General features: G+C 42.6%; 1 protein-coding gene across 2 annotated transcripts; it reads right to left on the reverse strand.

Moving 5' to 3' along the window:
- Positions 1-259: 259 nt before the first annotated feature.
- Positions 260-19,126, reverse strand: htr5ab (5-hydroxytryptamine (serotonin) receptor 5A, genome duplicate b). Of its 2 annotated transcripts, none has more exons than XM_042308399.1 (3): positions 18,993-19,126; positions 8,321-9,105; positions 260-2,124 (listed from the first exon to the last, which is right to left on the reverse strand). In XM_042308399.1, exons 2-3 carry the CDS (start codon positions 9,047-9,049, stop codon positions 1,792-1,794), a joined length of 1,062 nt encoding a protein of 353 aa, XP_042164333.1. In that variant the 5' UTR covers positions 9,050-9,105; positions 18,993-19,126; the 3' UTR covers positions 260-1,791. The 2 variants fall into 2 exon arrangements, with proteins under 2 accessions (XP_042164333.1, XP_024248128.1); XM_024392360.2 differs by having other exon boundaries at positions 8,312-9,105.
- Between the last annotated feature and the right edge of the window lie 2,170 nt (positions 19,127-21,296).

The following is a 21,296-nucleotide window of genomic DNA, read 5'->3' on the forward strand; positions in this document are numbered from 1 at the left end:
TAAGTAAATATCAGCTATCATGGGGGAATGTGTGGAGTCATGAGAGGCACTTCAAATGTGACAGTCCATGAGAAAGAACGTTGGCTTTCCTCTCTCCATCCCCAATGTCTCACGAAAACTGACTACACTCAAACTAGCTCAACCATTTCATCTGCGTAGACACTAGAGAAGTACAATGCCTGTCACACTCAATATCCAACTTTGTGTTTGAACAATTCATCAACAATCCGAATAGATTTCTCTATAATATGAAGACACCTGTGACTTTTATGATCTCAAACATTTGAGAGTAAAGATTATGATCAACCCCTGTTTCATTTTGATCCATTTATTTCATTTTGATACAGTATTATCTTATTTGGACACAGCAATCTAAAACTGTACTTTCTCAATATGGTGTATGTTAGTTACAAGATGATCACAATAATGCTTGATGACTTCAGTTTGTGGACCACAATCGGTTTTATTCACAGAGAAAATCAATAGTTGTTAAAAATCTACGGAGTGAATAGATGGTTGTCAAATCCCCGGATTGTAATGTGGTTCCTAGTTTGTTATCTACTACCTATTTTACAATGTAGTCCACGGTTTGTTGATTATATACCCAGCTAGCACATAACGTTCTGAGAACCATATGTTTCTTAGAGCTTGGCGAGAGCGTGTTTCTCCTATAGTTATTTTGCATGCAACCTTCCCATAACGCGTCCTACAGGTTTCCTCATGGTTCTATTAAAAGTCATGTTCTCAGAACATTCAGATAACTTTAAGAAACAATATTCTTCTGTGGACATGTCAGTACTTCAGCGTAACTTTTTCTACAGGTTTCCTCATGAATCTACTTAAAGTCATGTTCTCAGAACATTAAGAAAAATTTCCATTAAAAAAAAAACACAAGAAAACGTTAGTAACATTCCCAGAACGTTCTAACAATGTTATTTAAAACATATACATTCCCGTTCTCACAATCAACAAAAATCTTGTTAAGTCTGTTCAGGTTTGTTGGCCACACCACACCTGATCTTAATAAGGGCTTGTTTCCTTTGAAATAGGGTCTGTTTAAATGAATAGCTAGTTCCATCCTGTTGGTGCAGTGGACTAATTCCATGGATAGAGAGCAGAAGATCATAGGTTTGAATCTCACTGACATCATGCCACAAGAAGAAAGAAATGTGTTTGCATGATTAATGCCTGCGCAAATAATGTTCTATCTGTGCTTGGAGTTAAACTAGCAGTGTTATTTAACATTCAGGGAACAATATAAAAATGTTCTCAGAACCTCTCTGCAACCTAAAAAAATGTAAGTTCCCAGAACAGGTGAAATGTTCACTTCCATTCTCAGAACGTTTAAAAAAACATTCAGTTTTAACAGTCAGGAAACGTATGGCTTCATTCCCAGAACCAATGGGAAAACAAAAATGTACGTTCCCACAACTTCCAAGGAACCAAATGTGCTAGCTGGCCATGGTTTGTAGTTGAGTCCTATATGAGAGAACCATATTTATTTTGTTTTCAGTCTATGGTGTATCTACGGAAAGTTACCCCCCTCAACACCATTCCTGTGACATCAATTTGATCATGTGATGGTGTGTTTTTTTCAAGACAGCCCCATTCTCCGCCTCTGCCTTATCCCCAGCCTCAGCCTTAGTTTTAAATGAACAGAAAATGATGGCCAATGTTCTGTGGTCAGAGACAATTGAGCGGCCACCCGTTGATTTTAACCGCTATTTGGCATGATCTGTTTTGTCCTTTAGCCCTCATTCTCTTTTAGCCCTCACCCTTTAGCCCTCAGCCTCAGCGTTGACGGGAGAACAGGTTCCTAAGGGCGTTGTTGTAGTTCTTGTTAAAGGCGGTGTAGATAAGCGGGTTGAAGAAGGAGTTGGAGTAGCCCAGCCACAGGAAGATGCTCTTCCAGATGGGCGGGATGTCGCAGTGGCACAGCGGGATGATGAGCTCCGTGAGGAAGAAGGGGATCCAGCAGAGGACGAAGACGCCAATCAGGATGCCCACCATCAGCGCCGCCTTCTTCTCCTTCTGCTCGCGCCACGTGTCGCCGTCCGTCTGGAAGGTCACAGTGGCGTGGCGCACTGTGAACACCATCTGAGGCTGCCGCGACGTTTCCTTCACCTGTCAATCAAATCAGTCAGCCAACCAGTTAGTCAATCAGTTAGTCCGTCAAATCAGTCAACCAATTGATACTCACATTACTAAAATAAGTTAAAGAACAGACCAATCAGTCAGTGGTTGTCGCAGGCTTTCAGTTTTACCGTTTTCGAGACACTGTAATCCACACTTTATTTTGTTCTCAGTCAATTAGTCAGTTAGTCAGTTAGTCAATCAGTCAACCAATCGATACTCACATTACTAAAAGAACCAGCCATGAATGAGTTAATTGAGCAACCAGTCAGCTATCTGAATCCAATAGGCAAATTAACAAATCAAGCAAAAACAAGCAAAATAGCCTCTAATGAATCAATCATTGAGCCAAACGATACGTTTGCATAAACTCCAACCTCCTGCCAGAACTCAAGCCATCAACCTGCACGTGTGACTCATACAGAGAGTGCTGTTAAATGGAAGTAATGGAATGAAAACGCCATGCTTCAATCTATCCTCCCATTTCTCCTCTCTAGTCAGCTGCACTGTTATGTTGAGCCTGATGGAGTAGTGTTTCTCTCTACACCTGACCCCTGCAGGTCATTCTGCATGAGCTGTTTATAAACCTACACTTTCCTCCCAGCAGATCACATCTGGGGTTTGCGTCCCAAATGACACCCGACGGGTCCTGGTCAAAAGTAGTGCACTAACTAGGGGATAGGGTGCCATTTGGGAAGTAGGCCTAGTCAATTAAAACAATAAAACAAACAATCAAAATAATCAATTTGCAACAGAGGGTAGGAGGTTAAAAGCACAGTGGCTGGGGGTAAGTTGCCGATGCCAAATTGAAGGGCAGTGTAATAATGCAGTTTAAAGGGTCAATCTGGCGTTGACACATCACTTTGTGTACTTCTAAATGAAGGATATATAGCCATGGACTCTTGAAGAATATAAATGATAAATGCCTCACACGCTTAGTTTAACTGTCATACCACACATCACAGTCATACCACACATCACAGCCCCAAATAAATGATGCACATGGTTAAAACTATCATTTTGATCCCATGCATGGCCAATCTGGGACTGTGATATATGAAAACTTGACTCCAGTCAATAGATTAAGGTTCACTTGGCAAAATGTCAAATGTAATTTTTTGTTGTACAAAGAGGAAGCTAACTATCAGTAACTAAGTGACATAACTAAGTTACTGTTGAGTTTAAGACATGCAAACTTAAGTCCTACACAATACATAAGCAATAGCAATGTTGTTTGATGTTGTTTCATAGGCTCAACTGGATTAATCATAGCGGATCCCTTTTGCATACCAAGTAACGGTAGAATAAATATCAATGTCATTTCCTATTAGACCACAGTGGTTCTACTTCACTGAGCCACACCAGGGGGTTAAGGGATTGCATTTAGAGATGGGTTGAAAGTAAGACCAGACCTACCTCCAATCCACTCAGAGGTAGACTAGCCTACCAGACATGTCCATGTTAAAAAATGTTGGAAATACAATAATTACACTGTAACAAATGTCACTGTAACACAACTTGAATTGTACCGCGTAACAAACATGTATTAAACCTGTCTTTATATTCACAAACACCTGAAAAGCTGTATTTTTTTGTTCTTAAATACATTTAAAACAACATTGGAAACAGGTTAATAACACAGACATGTTAGAATTGCAAAAGGAATGTGCACTATGGGCCCAAACTGGTTGAATCAACGTTGTTCCCACTGTCATCAACATAAAGGAATTTCTGTATTTTTGGTATTTTTATCACCCAACTTCTAATCAATGACATGGTAAAGTTTTTGTTGATTTAATGTTGAATTTATGTTCGTTGACAACTCAATCAAAGGTCAATTAAAATTAGTTGTTGAACTGACGTCTGTGACCAGTGGGTGTAATTGTGTGTGACATTTCCGGTAGGGCTCCCTCCCTATTGTGGTATGCATGGTCCATTGTGCTTAGATGTTTTCACGCCTCAGTCATGACTCCTTTTGTCCATGCTGTTAACTGGGCTGACCTTGAGCCAAAGACCCATGTATGCAAACTGTAATACCAAATCGAAAACAGCCTAACTTTTCTCCATAGAAAAGGAATGACAAAATGAATTCAGCTGAAAGACCACAGTCCAAGGGGGTAATATTTGACTGTCAGATAAATAGTTTTCATAGAAATGTATTTTTTACTTAACCTTTATTTAACTAGGTAAGTCAGTTAAGAATAAATTCTTATTTACAATGATGGCCTCCTGCAATTTCAAGTTTTCAAAACAATTGACAACAGAAATTGGTATTTTATGGCAGCAACACATGACAACACAGCATAGTTGAGGTCGACCGATTTTTCGGAAAAATACCTTTATTTAAACAATTGAAATTGGTAAGTCAGTTTTTAAAAAATACATTCTTATTTTCAACACATTCTTATTTTCAATGACGGCCTAGGAACGGTGGGTTAACTGCCTCTTTCAGGGGCAGAACGACAGATTTTCACCATGTCAGCTCGGGGTCCAATCTTGCAACCTTACAGTTAACTAGTCCAACGCAATAACGACCTGCCTCTCTCTCGTTGCACTCCACAAGGAGACTGCCTGTTATGCGAATGCAGTAAGCCAAGGTAAGTTGCTAGCTAGCATTAAACTTATCTTATAAAAAACAATCAATCATAATCACTAGTTAACTACACATGGTTGATGATATTACTAGATATTATCTAGCATGTCCTGCATTGCATATAATCTGACTGAGCATACAAGCATCTAAGTATCTGACTGAGCGGTGGTAGGCAGAAGCAGGAGCGCAAACATTCATTCAAACAGCACTTTCGTGCGTTTTGCCAGCAGCCCTTCCTTGTGCGTCAAGCATTGCGCTGTTTATGACTTCAAGCCTATCAACTCCCGAGATGAGGCTGGTGTAACCGAAGTGAAATGGCTAGCTAGTTAGCGTGCGCTAATAGTGTTTCAAACGTCACCTGCTCTGAGCCTGTGGTTGTTTTGCTCTGCATGGGTAACGCTGCTTCGATGGTGGCTGTTGTCGTTGTGTTGCTGGTTCAAGCCCAGGGATGAGCGAGGAGAGGGACGTAAGCTATACTGTTAGACTGGCAATACTAAAGTGCCTATAAGAACATCCAGTAGTCAAAGGTTAATGAAATACAAATGGTAGAGAGGGAAATAGTCCTAATAATTCCTATAATAACTACAACCTAAAACTTCTTACCTGGGAATATTGAAGACTCATGTTAAAAGGAACCACCAGCTTTCATATGTTCTCATGTTCTGAGCAAGGAACGGAAACGTTTGCTTTCTTACATAGCACATATTGCACTTTTACTTTCTTCTCCAACACATTGTTTTTGCATTATTTAATCCAAATTGAACATGTTTCATTATTTACTTGAGGCTAAATTGATTTTATTGATGTATTATATTAAGTTAAAATAAGTGTTCATTCAGTATTGTTGTAATTGTCATTATTACATTTTTTAAAATTATTTTTAAATCGTCTGATTAATTGGTTCCGGCTTTTCTGGTCCTCTAATAATCGTTATCGGTATCGGCGTTGAAAAATCATAATCGGTCGACCTCTAGTAGCAACACAACATGACAACAACATGGTAGCAACACAACATAGAAGCAGCACAACATGGTAGCAGCACAAAACATGGTACAAAAATTATTGGGCACAGACAACAGCACAAAGGGCAAGACGGTAGACACAATACATCACGCAAAGCAGCCACAACTGTCAGTAAGAGTGTCCATGATTGAGTCTTTGAATGAAAAGATGGAGATAAAACGGTCCAGTCTGAGTGTTTGTTGCAGCTCGTTCCAGTCACTAGCTTCAGCAAACTGAAAAGAGGAGTGACCCAGGGATATGTGTGCTTTGGGGACCTTTTACAGAATGTGACTGGCAGAACGGGTGTTGTATGTAGAGGATGAGGGCTGCAGTAGATATCTCAGATAGGGGGGAGTGAGACCTAAGAGGGTTTTATAAATAAGCATCAACCAGTGGGTCTTGTGACTGTTACACAGAGATGACCAGTTTACAGAGGAGTATAGAGTGCAGTGATGTGTCCTATAAGGAGCATTGGTGGCAAAACTGATGGCCGAATAGAAAAGAATGTCTAGCCACTCGAGAGCACCCTTACCTGCTGATCTATACATTACGTCTCCGTAATCTAGCATGGGTAGGATGGTCATCTGAATCAGGGTTAGTTTGGCAGCTGGGGTGAAAGAGGAGCGATTTCAATAGAGGAAACCAAGTCTAGATTTAACCTTAGCCTTCAGCTTTAATATGTACTGAGAGAAGGACAGTGTACCGTCTACTCTAGCCATACTCCCAAGTATTTGTACGAGGTGACTACCCCAAGCTCTAAACCATCACAGGTAGTAAACCCACAGGTGGGAGGAGGGGCATTCTTCTTACCAAACCACATGACCTTTGTTTTGGAGGTGTTCAGAACAAGGTTAAGGGTAGAGAAAGCTTGTTGGACACTAAGAAAGCTTTGTTGTAGAGCATTTAACACAACATCCGGGGAGGGGCCAGCTGAGTATAAGACTGTATCATCTGCATATAAATGGATGAGAGAGCTTCCTACTGCCTGAGCTATGTTGTTGTAGATGGGGTGTCTACAGCGGGTGTACGGGGATAAATAGTCGTTAGGCGCCAATTTGTTTTTCTATTTTACGACTGCTCAGTATTATGCAAATAATTGTTGTGGTATAATTGAATAAAACCTACAACAGAATATTTTCCATATTTTGTGGACGAATAAATGAAATTCCAAAGACCTACCGAGCTATAACAAGTCTATTTTTAACTGACGAATGAGGTGTCTCCAAATCAGTCGGTGGATGCCTGAAATAGCTGTCTATAGTCTTAATAAGTTGATGCTGTTTTGTACCAGCCAATTCTCTCCCCTTTAGTCTCAAAACAAAACAAACCAGCCAAGCTCAAAGGCCTATGTTTTCTGTTTGCCTATTGTATATAACATGAGAGAGTGAAGGCAGCATGGAGGCAGCTCCCTTTGAACAGAGTAAATAAATGGCATGATTTAATAAATTAGTTTGGGCTTGTTGAGTGAGTCTGCGTTCCAAATTGCACCCGATTCCCTATATAGTTCACTACATTTGACCGGAGCCCATTGGGCCCTGGTCAAAAAGTAGTACACTATATAGGGATAGTGTGCCATTTAGGACAAGGCCTGGGTCTCTGGACTCTGTCAGAGTCCCCGCTGATTAGAGGGAGCTGCTGTGGTGAGGAAGGCACAGTGGTCCCTAGCCTTGTTAAACATGCTGGGTGTTTACAGGCCACTGCACCTATAGCGATTAACAGGGGTTATACCAACTACCTCCCTCCCTTGTTACTGTCTTTTTGTTTCTTCCCTCTGTGTGTGTGTGTGCGCGCGTGCATGTGTGCATTTGTATGTGTGCGTGTGTGTGTGTGTGTGTGTGTGAGAGAGAGTGAGATAGTGTGAAAAAAGCCAAAGATCCTTGAAAAAAAGATCCTTCACATCAAGGGATTGTTTTTGCATGTTAACTGTGATTTGTGTAGTTGTGTGCAGATGTGCACGTGTGTGGGGGCCTATGTCCATACATGCCTCCAGGTGAATTGGTCTGTTGAGTATGAGATACAGTACACACTGATAAGCATTAAAGAACAATTCACATCCCAGAGCCCTGCAGCAGCATCACAGCACCATCAGAACAACTCAGAATATATTATACAGATGACATGGTTTTCCACTAATTGCCCAGCAACCAATTTGAGAGCTACAGTACAGTCTCATCAGTCAATGATAATGTGATATGCACTCACGAGCAGATATGATAGAGCTATAATGACACTGATATCATTGAGGTACATTCAGAGATTTTTTTTTAGATCGTGTTCAAATGCGCAACCATTATCTGAACATTGGTCAAGGTTGATTGATTAAGTCTGGCAAAATTGCCCGAGGAGCTTTAGGAGTGTGTCAATGTAATAATAATATAATAAAATCAACTGAATATTAATGTCAAGCTAGTCTACTGGTAATTCATCATGTGGATCCCACATGAAACATCCCACCACCCAGCAGGCAAAACTGGTTGAAGAAGACATCGTCACAACCTGACACTGGTATGAATAACATCACTTTGATGCAACTTCAACCAGTTTAACACGCCGAGTAAGACTATACTGTAGCAACAAAAGTACCTCAATCACCTCAGCCATAGGCGTGATGGTGTTGGTTTTGCACGAGCCGATACGGAACTTGGCAGCCTTGTAGATCTTCCAGTAGACGAAGAGCACCACGCACAGCGGCAGGTAGAACGCTCCGAAGGTGGAGAAGATAGTGTAGGAGGGCTCCTGGCTCACCTGGCACTCCATGCCCTCCTCCGAGTAGGTCTCCCCCCAGCCGAACAGCGGCGACAGGGCGATGACGGAGGACAACAGCCAGGTAAGAGCAATCATCACATTGGAGATCCTCTTGCGGGTCTTGAGCGTGTACTCCAAGTGTCTGGTGATGGACCAGTAGCGGTCCAGGGCGATGGCCGTCACGTTCCAGATGCTGGCCGTGCAGCAGAGCACGTCGAAGGAGATCCACACCTGGCAGAGCACGCGGCCCAGCTTCCACAGCCTCCCGTTGAGCTCGTGCACCAGGCTCAGGGGCATGACCAGGGCGGCCACCATCACGTCCGAGATGGCCATGGAGGCCACCAGGTTGTGGGGCACGCGGTGGAAGGTACGCACCCTCAGGATGGTGAGGAGAACTAGGAGGTTCCACACGAAGGTGGCCACCACCAGCATGGCTAGCAGGGTGAGAGTTAGCACGCTGAACACTGAGAACGGACGATAGAAGTTCCCTGCTCCATACCCTAGGTCGTCGCTTCCGGCCCTGGCCCAGGCCCCGCTGAGGTTGGCAGTCACCAGGCTCACATTGGGCTGGGTCATGTTCAGCGGAGCTCAGACAGGTCTGTCACAGGGGGAAGCTTCTGATTTGAAGCATCCTGCAGTGTGTAGAGAGAGAGAGAGAGAAGAAGCTTTTAACTCATGCAAACAGAACACATGACACTTGATAGTCTTGACACATGACAGACGTCACAGCCATATCTATGGAAGAGGTGAAGCGAAAAACAAAGGAAACTGGGAAGGGCATTGAAGGAGAATGATTTTATTCAGATCCTTATTCCGATTTTGTTCACGTTCCCTGTGAAAGTACTACTGTATTCATGATGCGTCATAAACACTAAAACCTGGTTGAGAGTCTCATTTCAACTGTCAATTAATCGGCCTACAACTTTCGTACTTGATTGTGATGTCGACTACATCTGTGATTCTGACGAAGACCATTAATATTCAGCTTCAAAGACTCGTCCGTCACCTTTTGATTTGCATTCATTGTCACCGAAATTGTATCACAGATGAAAAAGACTTGCACGGAATACACAATTGAGCATTTGTTACTTTGTTTCCACGTTATTATTTAGACAAAAACAGGGTTCCTAGGGATGTTACGAAATCAAAGGCAGTAGTTACGACTGGGAGTGTGAAGGCCATATGTTGGAATCCCATTTCTGTTAAATATGCCTATTTACATAATCAAATGAAATAAAATCAAGCTGGGCTAAAGTTACATGCAGGAAGTATACTCAAGGGTAAAACATTTTCAACACGTCGTTGTTTCTGTAGCTACACTGAACAAAAATCTAAACGCAACAATTTTAAAGACTTTACTGAGTTACGGTTCGTTTTAAGAAAATCTGTCAATTGAAGTAAATTCATTAAGCCCTAATCTATGGATTTCACATGACTGGGAATACAGATATGCATCTGTTGGTTACAGATACCTTAAAAAAAGGTTAGGGGCGTGGATAAAAAAAAGAAACACTCAGTATCTGGTGTGACCACCAATTGCCTCATGCAGCGCGACATGTCTCTTTCACATAGAGTTGATCAGGCTGTTGATTGTGGCCTGTGAAATGTTGTCCCACTCCTCTTCAATGGCTGTGCGAAGTTTCTGGATATTGGTGGGAACTGGAACACACGGTCTTACACGTCGATCCAGAGCATCACAAACATGCTCAATGGCTGACATGTCTAGTGAGTATGCAGGCCATGGAAGAACTAGGATATTTTCAGGAATTGTGTATAGATCCTTGAGTCATGGGGCTGTGCATTATCATGCTGACAAATGAGATGATGGCGGCAGATTAATGGCACAACAATGGGCCTCAGGATCTCGTCATGGTGTCCCTGTGCATTCAAATTGCCATCGATAAAATGCATGTGTTCGTTGTCCTTAGCTTATGCCTGCCCATACCATAACCCCACTGCCACCATTGGGCACTCTGATCACAACGTAGACATCAGTAAACCACTCGCCCATGAAGAGCACACTTCTCCAGCATTGCCAGTGGCCATCGAAGTTGGTTACGATGCCGGATTGCAGTTAGGTCAGACCCTGGTGAGGATAACAAAGCATGCAAATGAGCTTCCCTGAGGTGCTTTCTGACAGTTTGTACAGAAATTATTCAGTTGTGCAAACCCACAGTTTCATCAGCTGTCCGGGTGGCTGGTCTCAGTCGATCCTGCAGGTGAAGAAGCCGGATGAGGAGGTCCTGGGCTGGAGTGGTTACACGTGGTCTGCTGTTGTGAGGCCAGTTGGATGTTCTGCCAAATTCTCTAAAATGATATTTGAGGTGGCTTATGGGAGAGAAATTAACATTTAATTATCTAGCAACAGCTTTGGTGGACATTCCTGCAGTCAGCATGCCAATTGCACGCTCCCTCAACTTGAGACATCTGTGGCATTGTGTTGTGTGACAAAAGTGCACGTTTTCGAGTGGCCTTTTATTGCCACCAGCACAAGGTGCACCTCTGTAATCAGCTTCTTGATATGCTACACCTGTCAGGTCGATGTATTATATTGGCAAAGGAGAAATGCTCACTAACAGGGATGTAAACAAATTTGTGTATATATTTTTTTGAGAAATAAGCTTTTTGTGCTTCTGGGATCTTTCATTTCAGCTAATGAAACATGGGACCAACACTTTACATGTTGCGTTTATATTTTTGTTCAACATAATTAAAATAGGAAACTAACATTTATCTGGTATCCAGGGAACTATATTTTACTCTTAGTGTTGCATAATTCAAGAGTCGCCTTGGGAGTACTAAATGCTATAGCCTATATACTGTTTTTCACAAAGGCTAGCCAGTCTGTAGTAATGACCTCATTATCTATATCATAATTTGTCTCAGGACTTGCTGTGATATGGATTTTTTTTCACACACACACACACACACACACACACACACACACACACACACACACACACACACACACCAACAAGCAAATCCAATTGTTTCTAGTCCTTTATCATTGTGTAACTGTAAACTATATTAGCTCATATTCACCTGTCCTATTATGACTATGCCCCCTTGACTTTGTTAGAGCTCTTTGCTTTAATAGTCCATGGGCTCACTTATTGTACAGTGCCATTGTAGTGCAGTATTCTAGTCCCAGTCTGTTCCAAGCCAGGCCTGGGATTTCGGCCTGGGATTTCTAACACACGCCCATTTTTACCTCGATGCCCCAATACCGGAACATTTGGCTTTTGCCCAAACTCCCCTATGGCCAGTCCTGCGCATGTCGATATTGGGATTAAAATGTAATTATTATACTGGAATCAAAATCATCATATCTTTGTGTCTGCCCAGAAAACAGGCGACGTTAGGTGACGTTTCCATTAGTTCCCTTTAAGGCAATTGTATTCAAACTTTTTCTCTCATCATTGTCACGAAGCCACACCCAGTCACACTCGCGGTAGAAGTTCAGAATGAGAAAGTGTAGGCAAAATATAAATAATGACACTCAAATAAATAAATAAATAATAGGGAAAATTTTTGGGATTTTTCGAGGTGGAGATTACATCTCACATTCCAGTGTTCAACCTAAACAAGGCTGCATGGGATTTCTCTTAATGCGACTCCTTGCAGTCAATGGCAATGTCAGCTTTCGGTGTAATGCCAGGAGATGCTTGTGGATTTGACAGCTCTAATGCAGTTCCACATCTGACACCGCCAAAACAACCTCTGTGGATTTCGGCTAAAGCGGATCTGATTGAATAGAGCACAAAGTATTGTTACAACTTTCGAGGCTGTTGTTAAACTGCTAAAAATAAAAAGTCAGTTAAGGACATTGAGAATCTATTATGCTTTGGGAATCCGTCAGTTGTAAGTTATTTATGAAACTATTGACTTTCTGGATGAGTGTTCATAGATTTCGGGGCTATGCAATATGTCTCTCAGAATGGGTTTGCGATGAAAAAAAACCTGTCTGTTCTATGTAGGGAATAGGGTGCAATTTTGGAGACAGTGCAAATCAGCTGTGGTGTTCCGATGCTGCTTGCAGCTCTCACAACACCAGAGACGAGAGAGAGTGTCTCCCGCAAATTCATGTGCATGTGATTACCCATTGTGCATCTAATTACCCCGGGGCTCATCAATAATCACCCCCCGCCTGGCCCTGTCAAGCAGTGCTGATCTGTGTTTGAGATACGCTCTGGTTACGTCCCAAATGGCAGCCTATTCCCTATATAGTGCACTACTTTTGACCAGGACCCTATGGTAGCCCTGGTCAAAAGTAGTGCACTATATAGGGAATAGGGTGCCATTTGGGACACAACCCCTCTCTTGCCATCACGCTCTCCTGCCATGCCTTCTAATCACAGAGATCAACCGTCCAACCATGACAAGGGCCTACCCGGCAGGCGGTCACACACACTCCTCTTTTCTTCTCTTCCCTCTCTCATTAGAAAGTACTCCGAGAGAGCCATGAAATTGGACGCACACATATTTGAGAGGAACACAGCAATCAAACATTTGGCCTTCACAAAAGAAGCAAGGATCCAAAGAGTCGACTGCTAATCACGGATGACAGTCCACGGAACCCGGGGCGTCTTGTCTTGTCTCCTGAGATCATACAACAGGTGCCTGGGAGGCTTGGCAGTTCACACACACACACACACACACTCACACTCCAATCAAAGCTATGACACACAGACCCAATCAAAGAAGTAGAGCGACCGGGAGAACATTTCCTTTTATTTAGCTTGGTCCTGTGTGGCTCAATGGGTAGAGCATGTTGCTTGAATATCAGGATTGTGGGTTTGTTTTAAAAGCGTTGGCTAAATTATATATTTTATTAATATACAGTACCGGTCAAAAGTTTGCACACACCTACTCATTGCAGGGTTTTTCTTTATTTTTACTATTTTCTACATTGTAGAATAATAGTGAAGACATCAGAACTATGAAATAATCATGTAGTAACCAAAAAAACAGTTAAACAAATCAAAATATGTGTTGTATTTTAAATTCTTCAAAGTAGCCACTCTTTGCCTTGATGACAGCTTTGCATACTCTCAGCATTCTCTCAACCAGCTTCATGAGGAATGCTTTTCCAACAGTCTTGAAGGACTTCCCACATATGCTGAGCATTTGTAGGCTGCTTTTCCCTCACTCTGCGGTTCATCTTATCCCAAACCATCTCAAATGGGCTGAGGTCGGGGGTGATTGTGGAGGACAGGTCATCTGATGCAGCACTCAATCACTCTCCTTGGTCATATAGACCTTACACAGCCTGGAGGTGTGTTTTGGGTCATTGTCCTGTTGAAAAACAAATGATAGTCCCATTAAGAGCAAACCAGACGGGATGGCATATCGCTGCAGAATGCTGTGGTAGCCAGGCTGGTTAAGTGTGCCTTGAATTCTAAATAAATCACTGACAGTGTCACCAGCAAAGCACCACCACACCATCACACCTTTTCGTCCATGCTTCACAGTGGGAACCACACATGCCGAGATTATCGGTTCACCTACTCTGCATCTCACAAAGACACGGCGGTTGGGCACCAAAAATCTAAAATTTGGACTCATCAGACCAAAGGACAGAAATCATGTAGTAACCAAAAAAGTGTTAAACCAATCAAAATATATTTTAGATTGCCTGGATGACAGCTTTGCACACTATTGGCATTCTCTCAACCAGCATGAGGTAGTCACCTGGAATGCATTTCAATTAACAGCTGTGCCTTGTTAAAAGTTAATTTATGGAATTTCTTTCCATCTTAATGCGTTTGAGCCAATCAGTTGTGTTGTGACAAGGTGGGAGTGGTATACAGAAGATAGCCCTATTTGGTAAAAGACCAAGTCCATATTATGGCAAGAACAGCTTACATAAGCAAATTGAAACAACAGTCCATCATTACATTAAGACATGAAGGTCAGTAAAGAACTTCAAGAACTTTGAACGTTTCTTCAAGTACAGTCACAAAAACCATCAAGTGCTAAGATGCAACTGGCTCTAATGTGGAACACCACAGGAAAGGAAGACCCAGAGTTACCTCTGCTGCAGAGGATTAGTTAGAGTTACCAGATAAGTTCATTAGAGTTACTAGCCTCAGAAATTGCAGCCCAAATAAATGCTTCACAGAGTTAAATTAACAGATACATCTCAACATCAACTGTTCAGAGGAGACTGTGTTAATCAGGCCTTCATGGTCGAATTGCTGCAAAGAAACCACTTCTAAAGGACACCAATAATATGAAGAGACTTGCTTGGGCCATTAAACAGGAGCAATGGACATTAGACCAGTGGAAATCTGTCCAAATTTTGGATCCAACAGCCGTGTCTTTGTGAGACGCAGAGTAGGTGAATGGATGATCTCTCCATGTGTAGTTCTCACTGTGATGGTGCTTTCCTGGTGATACTGTGGGTGATTTATTTAGAATTCAAGGCACACTTAACTAGCATGGCTACCACAGCATTCTGCAGCAATGTGCCATCCCATCTGGTTTGCACTTAGTGAAAATGTCATTTGTTTTTCAACAGGACAATGACCCAACACACCTCCAGGCTGTGAAAGGAATATTTGACCAAGACGGAGAGTGATGGAGTGCTGCATCAGATGACCAAGCTTCCACAATCACCCGACCTCAACCCAATTGAGATGGTTTGGGATGAGTTGGACCGCGGAGTGAAGGAAAAGAAGCCAACAAGTGCTCAGCATATGTGGGAACTCCTTCAAGAAAAGCATTCCAGATAAAGCTAGATGAGAGAATGCCAAGAGTGTGCAAAGCTGTCATGAAGGCAAAGGGTGGCTACTTTGAAGAATCTCAAGTATAAAATATATTTTGATTCATTTAACCATTTTTTTTGTTAACTACATGATTCCATATGTGTTATTTCAGAGTTTTGATGTCTTCACTATTATTCTATGTAGAAAATATTGAATATAAAGAAAAACACTCAAATCAGTAGGTGCATCCAAACTTTCGACTGGTACTGTAGAGCTTGGAGTTTCATAAAATTCAGAGTGGTTGATTCAAAACAAAGTTTATTTGTCACGTGCGCCGAATTCTACAGGTGTAAAGTGAAATGCTTACTTACAGGCTCTAACCAATGGTGCAAAAAAAAGTATGTGTGTGTAGGTAAGTAAAGAAATAAAACAACAGTAAAAATACATTTGAAAATAAGAGTAGCAAGGCTATATACAGACACCTGTTAGTCAGGCTTATTGAGGTAGTATGTACATGTAGGTATCGTTAAAGTGACTATGCATATATGATGAACAGAGAGTAGCTGAAGCGTAAAAAGAGGGGTTGGCGGGTGGTGGGACACAACGCAGATAGCCCGGTTAGCCAATGTGCGGGAGCACTGGTTGGTCAGGCCATTTAGGTAGTATGTACATGAATGTATAGTTAAAGTGACTATGCATATAAGATAAACAGAGAGTAGCAGCAGCGTAAAAGAGGGGTTGGGGGGCACACAATGCAAATAGTCCAGGTAACCATTTGGTTAGATGTTCAGGAGTCTTATGGCTTGGGGGTAAAAACAGTTGAGAAGCCTTTTTGTCCTAGACTTGGCACTCCGGTACCGCTTGCCATGCGGTAGTAGAGAGAACAGTCTATGAATAGGGTGGCTGGGGTGTTTGACCATTTTTAGGGCCTTCCTCTGACACCGCCTGATGTAGAGGTCCTGGATGGCAGGCAGCTTTGCCCCAGTGATGTACTGGGCCGTACGCACTACCCTCTGAAGTGCCTTGCGGTCGGAGGCCGAGCAATTGCCGTACCAGGCAGTGATGCAACCAGTCAGGATGTTCTTGATGTTGCAGCTGTAGAACCTTTTGAGGATCTCAGGACCCATGCCAAATCTTTTTAGTTTCCTGAGGGGGAATAGGCTTTGTCGTGTCCTCTTCACGACTGAATTGGTGTGTTTGGACCAATCTAGTTTGTTGTTGATGTGGACACCAAGGAATTTGAAGCTATCAACCTTCTCCACTACAGCCCCGTCGATGAGAATAGGGACGTGCTCGGTGCTCCTTTTCCTGTAGTCCACAATCATCTCCTTAGTCTTGGTTACGTTGAGGGATAGGTTGTTATTCTGTCACCACCCGGCCAGATCTCTGACCTCTTCCCTATAGGCTGTCTCGTCATTGTCGGTGATCAGGCCTACCACTGTTGTGTCGTCAGCAAACTTAACAATGGTGTTGGAGTCGTGCCTGGCCATGCAGTCGTGGGTGAACAGGGAGTACAGGAGGGGACTGAGCACGCACCCCTGGGGAGCTCCAGTGTTGAGGATCATTGTGGCAGATGTGTTGCTACCTCCCCTCACCACCTGGGAGCGGCCTGTCAGGAAGTCCAGGATCCAGTTGCAGAGGGAGGTGTTTAGTCCCAGGATCCTTAGCTTGGTGATGAGCTTTGAGGGTACTATGGTGTTGAACACTGAGCTGTAGTCAATGAACAGCATTCTCACATAGGTGTTCCTTTTGTCCAGGTGGGAAAGGGCAGTGTGGAGTGCAATAGAGATTGCATCATCTGTGGATCTGTTTGGGCGGTATGCAAATTGGAGTGGGTCTAGGGTTTCTATAAGGGTGTTGATGTGAGCCATTACCAGCCTTTCAAAGCACTTCATGGCTACGGACGTGAGTGCTACGGGTCGGTAGTCATTCAGGCAGGTTTCCTTCGTGTTCTTGGGCACAAGGACTATGGTGGTCTGCTTGAAGCATGTTGCTATTACAGACTCAATCAGGGACATGTTGAAAATGTCAGTGAAGACAACTGCCGGTTGGTCAGCACATGCCCGGAGCACACGTCCTGGTAATCCGTCTGGCCCCGCAGCCTTGTGTATGTTGACCTGTTTAAAGGTCTTACTCATGTCGGCTACGGAGAGCGTGATCACACAGTCATCCAGAACAGCTGATGCTCTCATGCATGCCTCAGTGTTGCTTGCCTCGAAGCGAGCATAGAAGTGATTTAGCTCGTCTGGTAGGCTCGTGTCACTGGGTACCTCGCGACTGTGCTTCCCTTTGTAGTCTGTAATAGTTTGTAAGCCCTGCCACATCCGACAAGCATCGGAGCTGGTGTAGTATGATTCAACCTTAGCCCTGTATTGACGCTTTGCCTGTTTGATGGTTCGTCGCAGGCATAGCGGGATTTCTTGTAAGAAATGTTGCCTGTAATCCATGGCTTCTGGTTGGGGTATGTATGTACAGTCACTGTGGGGACGAAATCCTCAATGCAATTGATAAATCTAGTGACTGATGTGGTGTATTCCTCAATGTCATCGGAAGAATCCCATAGTATAAACATAGCATAGTATAAACCTGTACTGGTGCCTAACAGAACAAAGTGGCTATGGCAACGCTCTCTATATAATGATATTACTCCCTTCTATACCTAGTTTGCCTTTCAGGGGTGAAGTACACTACATCACCAGAGTGAAATAAGCTGTATAAACCTGTACTGGTGCCTAACAGAACAAAGTGGCTATGGCAACGCTATAATGATATTATGCATTTGCATCTGCCACAAAGGAACATCATCACATTCTCCATCCCATGGGGATAAGGGTAATAGCTACAACATGTCTATGGATTTGCATTCTTCACGTCTACTGTATTAGCACCATTAGTATGGCCGTCTCCCAAATGGCATTCTATTCCCCATGTAGTGCAAAATGGCATTCTATTCCCTATGTAGTGCACTATGTCGGGAATAGGGTGTCATTTGGAAGGAAGCTAGTGTCATGTTGTCCTTAACACCAGCAGCTGGTTTCTATTCTGGTAAACATCATCTTTGTATAAAACTGTCAGTGATGCAACAACAAACTTCATTCTCCAAGGCCTTTCTATTTAAAAACATTGCAGGATCATTGCTGACACGTTATGTGATGGACAAAACTTCCCCCCATGAGACGTCGGAGTATAGTCTAATATCTGTTGATTTGTAAATTAGGAGATCAATGTTAGAAACAGGTACAATTACGGCTTTTGGGATTTGACGAAATCTCTTTGTTGTATGGTAATTATGACATAATTCCCATACAACAAAGAAATCTCATCAAATCCCAAAAGCCGTAATATTACCTGTTTCTAACATTGATTTCCTAATTTACAAATCAACAGATCTATAAAATAGACTATACTCAGACGTCTTGGGGGAAGTTTAGTCTAATAGTTATTGATGTATTATCTGGGATAAAATACAGAATACCTATACCAATAATACACATAAACCTAGGCTACTATCGATAAAAACCATAACCTACAACATAATTGCAAATGGTCAACACAGGACTGTTGAACGGACGTTTGCTACACTCCCAGTCGCGGTCAATAAAACAGAACTTGACTAATTCGACAGAAAGTCAAACTGCCCAACCCTATTTGCCTTTGACAATAGCATATCTGTTTGTTTTCGGTCATATAAACTTGCAATATTAGATGTGGAGCGATATGGTCACACCTTGTGATTGACTGAACGCCCGCGATCTCGTTAGAATAAAGATACCCAACGACGCATCCAGTAGGCTATATTAGATATAACTTACCCCAGATCTCAGAAAAAAACGAGTCCTACATGGGCACAGAACGGACAGTTCGGTCAGTCTTTTGCTTTTCCATGTGTTCACTTTGTTACTCCTCGTGTGGACCTACCGTGAGTGTTTATGAAAGCAGCGTCTAAGAGATACAGTGGCTTCGGAATGAACCATAGCCCAAGAAAGGGGGAGATAAGTCTATCACAGTGGTTGTTCACTATCATAAAATACATGTATTTTAAACATTTAATCCGTATGTTACACGAAGGATATCATTTGGAGGGGAAGGTATTTCTTGATTGCATTTGTTTGTACATTTCATGCCATTGCCAGGTATTCGCTCTAAAAATGTATAGGTGCTAAGTAAACTGTACACTGAAAGATTAGTCTATTTTGTGCGCGAGAGGAACGGTGGTAATAGTGTTTGAAAATGACAATTTTAAAATGCCAAACAAACGCGACCAACTATGGCGATTTACCCATCCCTCACCAGAACTCCTATAACATTGTCTATTAATTTTTCACACAAAGGCTATTTTAATTGAATCCATCTCAGCACAAGTGGGTGAACGTCATTTATAATCAAGTTTCTTTTGACTGAACGCCATTAGTCTTCTCCAGCAGGACACTGTTCTGGAAATTGTTTAAATCTCTCTGGATGCTTGTTTAATTAAATCCACATAATTCATTACCAGCACCCACCTTACAAAATACAACACGCAATAAAAACTTAAAACTCGACACTTTGTCATGATTTTCAATAGAATAAAACTTTATTGTGCATCGAGGGTGGACATTTTTCTTTGGCATCACCTGCCATTTAAAGGATCACAGACATACATTTTCACATTATACACATTTAAACCAGTCAGTCCAACATGTTGCAGACATTAAAAACAGAGGACATTGGCACATTCACTCACAACTGACCGCTGTCCCAACTGCACTGGATAGATCAGTACATATGCTGCTATAATTTACTTTGCATTTAGTAGTCCAACAGCACAAGGAAGGAATGAATGTTTGAAAATGCTCTTCTTGGCCATGGGCATTCTGAAGTTCCGGTCAAAGGGAAGCCTCTCAAACTGAGGGTGTAGAGGGTAGGAGGGGTTGCCAACGACTGCCAGAATGAGAATTAGGTTTTGATTATTGATCAAGCAGTCAAAGTGTATCTCTTATTTTTACTTGGTTTGTCAAACCACATGCTTTCAAGGTGGCGAGACGCTGTAGCGTTGAGTGTGAACATGGTTGAAAAACCCTGTGAGTAGAAGACAGCGCTAGAAACCCGAAGGTGCCGCGGGTGGCTAGCTGTGAGTAAGAGTGTTGCTCTCGGTTCAGCACCACACGCTTGTCAAATCAGCACCATGGACAGCAACCACCCTGTCTCTTTCTCAACAAGCGCCCACTTTATGGGAATTCTGCAATTCACTTGGCAGCATGCAAGCAATCACTTGCTAACACACAATTATATATATTTGGGCCACTCTTAGGCTTTGAGAGGAAGTGTCTGGTGAGCGAGATAACTTAGGGCAAACTCTGCAATTTGTGCTCCCAGTGATCTACACTCTACCCTACAGCACTGCATTAAACACCTACAGTGTATTCCAGGCTAATGTAGCTCCAAGGAAGAAGATGCCTCCAGCAAGTTATTGCTCTTATATTCTACTCCTTTCCTTGCGGGTGCTGAGTCTCCACTTTGGACTAGTTACGCACAAGGAATCTCAGCAAGGCAGCAATTTCAGCAACATACTGCTTTTATGCTTTGTAATCACATTAGATCATTTGGGCTCACCTATAATGAAAGCTATGCTGATGAAGCTTGATTGTTCTGTGCGACCTTGTCTTGGACCTCCCCATCTTACCTCTGAAGTCCAATGTACAGCTACACTCTTAGGAAAAAGGGTTCCAAAGGGTTCTTTGCAGAGGGATAGGGTTCTATCAAGAACCGTGTTGATCAGAATAACCTTTTTGGAAGACAAGGGGTGTAGTGAGGTGCGTACTGGCGGCAGAGAAGTCAGGCACAGGAGAGCGAAAACGTATTTACAACGGTGTCGTTTAATACCCATAAACCACCGTCCACAGAACAATACAAATAAATGGGTCAAACAAAACCCGGTAATACCAGCATACCGTGCACAAGCACTACAAGAAAACAATTACCGACAAGGGGGAGGGGGGACAGTGGGTTAAATACACAACAGGTAATTGATGGAATTGGAACCAGGTGTGATGGAAGACCAGACAAAACCAATGGAAAATGAAAAGTGGATCAGCGATGACTAGAAGGTCGGAGACTTCGACCTCTGAAAGACGCCC

This window comes from Oncorhynchus tshawytscha, linkage group LG29, assembly GCF_018296145.1.
Source record: "Oncorhynchus tshawytscha isolate Ot180627B linkage group LG29, Otsh_v2.0, whole genome shotgun sequence".
Taxonomy (NCBI): domain Eukaryota; kingdom Metazoa; phylum Chordata; class Actinopteri; order Salmoniformes; family Salmonidae; genus Oncorhynchus; species Oncorhynchus tshawytscha.

Bases quoted from the DNA above. Each gene is read 5' to 3' on its own strand.
- htr5ab (XM_024392360.2), bottom strand. From the start codon at position 9,049: ATGACCCAGCCCAATGTGAGCCTGGTGACTGCCAACCTCAGCGGGGCC. The intron at 2,125-8,311 runs GTACTTTTGTTG...TTTGATTGACAG, and splicing joins CTATGGCTGAGGTGATTGAG to GTGAAGGAAACGTCGCGGCA.